Here is a 6,577-nt window from a genome sequence, read left to right on the forward strand (position 1 = left end):
TCTTGTCTTTTTTATTTGAATCAGTTACTGAATTATATGATCCGGGAAGCCTAGTGAGTGCGCTGCACTCTCCGACCACTTGTGACAATAATGGTAAATTAAGTGTCGGTTAAATGAAAAACAGCAGGACTGCAACCTGCGCAGCCATGTTCTGTTGGAGTCAAGCGGAGACGTGAGAGCTGTGCATTTCAAGATGGCGCCTTGCTCAGACAACATTTATCTCCAATGTAATGGATTTTCTGTCATGCGGCTCCCTTTCTGACCATCCCGTTCCCGAGACATAAGAACATTTGATGGAAAGGGATATTCCTATCGCTAAGCCTGAGCGCCTTTTTAATGAGAAGATCTGAGGTTGTCTTGTTTGCCCTGAGGAGAAATACAACTGTGAGTTGATTAGGAGAGATATGATTATAGGATGGATTTGTTTTGGTGTGCTGCTGATTTAAAGGGAGGAAGTGGATGGTAAGGAGGCGGTGCTTAAGCGAGTGTTCTGAAGGTGATAATGTGTGACAGGGCCCACTGGATACAACCAACCGCAGTGCTGTGTGTGTGTGTGTGTGTGTGTGTGTGTGTGTGTGTGTGTGTGTGTGTGTGTGTGTGCAGATGAATATCCTTCAGCACCCAATTTTGCCTCCTACATTTCGTGTCTTTTTTTCTCTCTCTTCTCCCTCCCTCCCAGGCATTGCGTTACTATGCACCATCATTCTCCACCTCTGTGGCCAAAACACTTTCACATAACCGTAGTTCATCTCACACAAATCAGTCATTTTAATGGTGGGATGTCAGATGGGAAACAGGGACTGACAGGGGAGGGTTATAGGTCACCTATGGGCCGTCTTAAGGACCCATCAGAGATGGGTACTTTGGGAACAGAGACAGCCAACTGTCAAGGTGTCGAGTGTCTGTCTAGTCCTCACCCTGATGATGCTTTTAGTTTCCTTTGATATGTATGATTTACATTCAGGAGCGTCATGCACCACATTTTGACGAGGGGTACTGAATGGCCAAATTCAATATCTTGATTGAATAATCAATTCAGTCTAAGCAAAACTACATATTTTATTTCATGTTTTACAAATGGATGAAATTGAAGGTGCAAGTGACCCTTCAGTATCAATGGACTTGGCCAATATGTGTAATAAGACAGACAGACTGATTTGTCAAAGCTCAGTGTTTTCTTGAATCTGCATGCAGATGTTTCTCAGTGGGTAGTGGCAGAGTAATCTGTTTCTCTGTTGCCCTCTGGTGGCTTTAGATGTGGCCTAATGTCATACTTTTGCCATTGTGTTCACTCACTGATGGATTGAAAGTGCATCTTCTTATTTACTGTTGTCAAATTGATACTTTTATTCTTACAAGTATATACATTTCAGACCATAGAGCAACAGTGACATAACGCCTCTTTATTATACAAACAATACTTTAACAGCAAGAGGAATGGAGGTCACAAAGAACTGTAATGTTTTATAAAAATGTAGAATACAAAATACGATAATAATACAAAATAAAAATGTAGTATCTTGGATACCTGTAAACTTAAAGGCCTACTAAAGAACAGAAATTTTTTAAATCAAGTGTAAACATTTTGCTAAACAAAACTCAACACAATTAGAAATTCTCTATGGATCGCCAGTGGGTTGAAACATTACCCTTTTGTTTCTACCACCACCAGCCCTTGTCTCTGGGGCTCAAGATAATGGTCCATTATCATTCCGTACAGAACACTGGCCTCCCTCTTACAGTAAATGGTTTCATGACAGGTTACTGGTCTCCTCTTAACTGTTCTGGCTCTACGAGGAATAGGTTCTGCTGGGTAGGCTCTGCCTTCGACGTGCAGTTCCTGAGTTCCTGTCTTATCTCAGACAGTTGGTGAGCGTGATTAGTGAGGGTGCCGTTGACCTGGGAGAGGTACACATCTGACTGCCTCTCCAGCTCTGCCCTGATCCTCTCCAGATCCTCGGCCAGGTGACTGAAGCCTTTACACTGGCCCTCCATGCTGGCCAAGCGCCCCCCCACCTCCACCACCTCCTTCTGGACTCCCAGCGCAGTGGAGCGGCAGCCCTGCACCTCCCCGGCCAGCCGCCTCCTCAGCTCCTGGAGCTCTCCTTTTAGCCGGGTCAGCCTCCTCTCTCCCGCCCCCAGCATGGAGGCCTGGCGCCCCACCAGCTGCACCACGCCCTTCACCTGCTGGGCCAGGCGCTCCTCTCGTTCCTGCCATGTGGTGTTGACGTGCCCCACATCCCGGACCACTGACACTACAGAGTCCTTCAGGCCCTTCAAGATGCGGTTCACGGAGCGGACGTTGAATTTAAGCAGCATAATTTCACCCTGGACTGAGCTCCCCTCACCCTCCTGGTGGTCTTCCCTCTGGGACAGTCTGGTCAGGAGGCTCTGCAGGGTGAGATTAACGCTGTTCAGACGGTCAGCCTGCACGTCCAGGAGACCCTTCAACTCTCCTCCTCCTTTCTTCTCCTCCTCCACCACATGAGCGTTCAATGTGGCTGTGTCTCCCTGGTGGATGGGCTGAGAGGAGGACATGCAGAGGAGTTCCAAGCCACGCAGCTGTTTCTGCACTCTGTCTACATCCAGCTCCAGCCTTCTCCTGAGGGACTCCAGCTTTGTCTCCAGCGTGGGCACGATGTGGCCCTCAAGCAGGGCAGGGGCTGTAGCGTTCCCCAGCTCCTCCACAGCCATCAGAAGACGACCCTCCAGAGCTTTCAGCTTCCCCTCCAGATGGGCCTCCAGGCCACCTGGCCCCATCTCTCCCTCTAAGCTGCTGCCCTGGACCCCGCCACTACCACTGCTCCCACTTCTGCCACCCCTGACCTTTCCACTCCCTGTCAGGTTGAGCTTAGCCTCCACATACCCCAGACGGCCCTCCAGCATGCCCTCTACATGGGCCTTGTGCCCACCCAGCTCCAGCCTCAAGTGCTCCTGGGACTGGTTGAGGCCTGCCACTGACTGTTCCAGCATATGCACCCTCTCAGCCAGGCCAATGACTGTACCACAGCATCCCTCTGTCAGGTCATGTCCCTGAATCTGAGCCTGCACATGTCCCAGCTCCTTCCTCAGTCCCGTTGCACTGCCCTCCAGGGCCTGCTCCATCTGTTCCTGCCTCTCCTGCTGCTCTCTGTGGCACTGCCGCCTCACCTCTCCGGCATTCTCTTCACAGCGGCTCTCAGCACTCTCCACGCGCTTCTCAAACCCATCAATGATCTCCGTCCGGGCCCCACCCATCTTGACGTCCACTAGATCCTCCATGGCCTTCTGGGTGTCTCTCAATGGGGTCCCTGTTAAGCTAGCCATCCCTCCTGACATCTTCTTCAGTGTGCCGTCGTGCTTGATAACCGTGCCTCTCAGCTCTTCCAGCTCAGCGGCCTTTGCCTGCAGCTCAGCCCGGAGCTCCTCCACCCTTCCCGTCAGCTCGCCCAGCCCTGAGAACACCTGGCCCCCATCCAGGCCCCCATCCAGGCCCTCTGCATCAGGGTTCCCTCCTGGGATGTCTGCAAAGCCTACAATGGAGTGGGGGGAGGAGGACAGAGCGGGGACAGGGCCTGGTGATGCAGACAGAAGGGCAGAGAGCATCCTGCTGGCGTCCTCACGTAGTGAGGCACGCAGGCTGTCCTCCAGACCGTTCACTATCCCACTAAGAGTCTCCAGACCCTGGGATAGATGCCGCATGTCCTCCTCCATCTGATCCAGACGCTCTGCAGACTCACTGCCCACTGTGTCTAGAGCCTGGCCTACAGTGGAAAGAAGAGTGTTACATACACAATCATACATCAGAGAGATCGAGAGAGTAAATGTAATGTAACATAAGTGTTCATTTTAAGGAGTATTTGTCTGCATAAAGTCTTTGAAGAATGTTGGCAAAATCAATGGAGTTTCTGGGCATTTATGCACTCTACATACATATAGATATCCTCTTCCAGTAGAGGAAGCAAGGTAAGAATCTTATGTACATGTAATATTCATGATGTGCAGCAGTACTGAAAATGCATTGGAATAGCACTCTGTCTCACCATCGATTTCTTGGCTGCCAGCAAGGGGAGCTGTTTCTTCAGCAACGGGCTCCAGCTCTGAGTGATCTGTGTGGTCTGGGTGATCAGGTTGGTCTGGTCCAGGTTGGTGGTCTGGTTCAGGTTGATGTTGGTCTGGCTTGTGGTGGTCTGGATCTGAGTGATGGTCTGGTCCAGGCTGGTGGTGGTCTGGCTGTCGGTGGTGCTGTGGCACAGAAGGGTAACGCTCAAAGAAGGAGGGGTGGGTCATAGGAGGCCCGAAGTGATGTATAAGGTAGGACTTGGCATTGCTGGCAGGAGGACCTTTTGCTTTCATGGGGTAAGACTTCATAGGAGGAGGTCCCTTCATGAGAGGGTCCTTAGCAAGCATTGGGTAAGATTTCATGGGAGCAGGGCCCTTGGTCTGACTCCAGGGATTTCCTTTAATGGGTGGGCCCTTGAATGGTGAGCCCTTGAATGGAGGCATCGCCTTAATTGGGTGGTTGTAGGCTGGGGGTCCCTCCATGCAGCCATAGCCAGAGTAGCCTGGACAGCAACGCCATTCCAGCTCAGTGAGAGTCTTATGAGCAACTTTATAGACTGGCTTGTACATCAGACGGTACCTGTGGGTTGATGGAAAAATAAATATATAAAAACATGACTCAAGAAACTGCGTAAGGTGACGTCTGTGAACAGCAGAAGGAAAAATGACAGTAGTGTTTTCATAACCTTTTCATATGGTAATATCAGCAGAAACAATAATAGTGGTTGTTTTTACAGCAGTTATACACATAGTAGCCATGGTATTGGTAGGCGGTAGTAGAAGCAGCAACAACAGTAGCAATGTCAAAGGCAGTAGGTTTGTTTGTAGAACTATTAGTGCTAGTTGTCTCATGTAGTATGGATCACTCACATGAGGGTTGAACACTTCTGACCCCAGGCACACTTGTTGTACTCAGCCTTGACATAGGGTGTTACACCATTCTGCATAGTGAATGACATAGTCTTCTCAACCACATAGGCACAGTGGTTTCTGTCAGAGGGAGGATGATGGAGAAAAAAAAGACATCAGATAACAGTCTTAAAAATGTAATTTATACCTAAAAACAAACTTACAACATTTCTAACTGGCTTGAGAAAACTAGGTCGAAAGAAAATTGACCAGGACGACCAATAATCAACTACAGTATGCACTGAATACTGAGCCAATCTATAGTCAGCCCCCTCTGCCCAGTATAGCCCAGTGTAGTCTGAGTGAGTACTCACTTGTGCCTGCTGGTGGGCTTCCCATGGACAAGGTGGTGAGGATTGGGTCCAGCTTTGTAGAGGTTGGACTGGTGGGGTCTGTAGGATTTGGCATCAGCCAGTGACAGAGTGACTGACAGGAGGAGAATGGGATGTAATGCCACCACAATGTGCATCGTTACTCCCACTCAAGGAAAGGTAGACGAAAAATTAAATAAACTGCTGACAGAAAGAATGGCAGTGTAGTTTCTAAAGAAAAAGTAAGTCTGCCTTACAGGCAAGTTTTAAGTTCAGCTTGAGGGAAATCATAAAACTTGAATCCTCAGAGGTGTCAGACGTTAAAAGGATGTATAATTCAGATGTATAGCATCTCACTAAAAACACCTCACAGAACTAGAAAACGGTCAGTTCTAAGCAAAGACTTCATGCTGAGTAACCAAAATCCATAGATGAGAAGCTGACATGGAAAAAAGTTGTCAGAGAAAGAGTTCTTCAGCACTTAGGAAAAGCCAAGTCAAGTGCAAGTCTGTCGGTTGGTGTGGCCCTGGTGCAGTCTGTAGCTACGGGTGTGGTGGACTCTCTGTCGGGGTGACAACAGTCCACTGTGAGCTGACAGGGCGGCTGCCGGGCCCTAATAGGGGGAACCCCCTGCATTTATTTGCATATCCCCCTCCCACACTGCCTTCCTGAAAGTAACACAAGTGTGAGACTAGAGGGAGAGGGCCCAGTCCTCTATTCCTTCATATGTGTCAATGCTCATTAATACTATATAGTAGTACTACCATGAATAGGCCTAGCTAGGACCTCTACCATCACCAACATTACTCTGGCTGCGGCTTCTTACTCAACATCCTCATGCAGGGATGGACAAATGGCTTTCGAAGGAATGCAGGATAGAAACAGTATCCCTTATCCAACATACACAAATTCAGTATTTACTGTCTCCCTATCGAAATGATGACAGGGCAATATCTATTTCTGGAAGCCTTTACATGTGGGTTATTCTCTAGCTTATCTGATCTTAGACATCATGAACCATGGGTCATGTCTAAAAGTTAGGTTTCCCCATGCAGTAAAAGGTCATCTGAGGTGACAGTCAGGGTCACAGAATGAAATCAAACACGTTATTTAATGTCTCGCTATGGTCAGGGTTATGTGGGTTATGCCTCTAGATTTGAGCCCACTGCTAAGGGGACATCAGGATAAACTTACATAAGCAATAAGCAATTTCTCTGTTGAGATAAAAACAGCACATTTGCAAAACAAACGGCTCATGATGGAAATGAAGCTTGGCTGTTGACACTTCCCCTGCTCTGTCCACTTCATACGATTCA

General features: G+C 48.5%; 1 protein-coding gene across 1 annotated transcript; it reads right to left on the minus strand.

Annotated features, from left to right (window-relative positions):
- Window positions 1–1,383: 1,383 nt before the first annotated feature.
- emilin3a (elastin microfibril interfacer 3a) lies at window positions 1,384–5,929 on the minus strand. Its single transcript, XM_014136255.3, has 4 exons — window positions 5,265–5,929; window positions 4,912–5,031; window positions 4,023–4,621; window positions 1,384–3,743 (listed from the first exon to the last, which is right to left on the minus strand). Exons 1-4 carry the CDS (start codon window positions 5,417–5,419, stop codon window positions 1,762–1,764), a joined length of 2,856 nt encoding a protein of 951 aa, XP_013991730.3. The 5' UTR covers window positions 5,420–5,929; the 3' UTR covers window positions 1,384–1,761.
- Between the last annotated feature and the right edge of the window lie 648 nt (window positions 5,930–6,577).

The sequence above is a fragment of the Salmo salar genome, chromosome 13, assembly GCF_965601325.2.
Source record: "Salmo salar chromosome 13, fSalSal1, whole genome shotgun sequence".
Lineage (NCBI taxonomy): Eukaryota > Metazoa > Chordata > Actinopteri > Salmoniformes > Salmonidae > Salmo > Salmo salar.

What these genes read in the sequence shown, in the direction of transcription:
- emilin3a (XM_014136255.3), bottom strand. Translation starts at nt 5,419, where the DNA reads ATGCACATTGTGGTGGCATTACATCCCATTCTCCTCCTGTCAGTCACT. An exon ending in AAGCCCACCAGCAGGCACAA is followed by an intron (nt 5,032 to 5,264) that starts GTGAGTACTCAC and finishes TCCCTCTGACAG; the next exon opens with AAACCACTGTGCCTATGTGG. An exon ending in TGGCAGCCAAGAAATCGATG is followed by an intron (nt 3,744 to 4,022) that starts GTGAGACAGAGT and finishes TTTCCACTGTAG; the next exon opens with GCCAGGCTCTAGACACAGTG.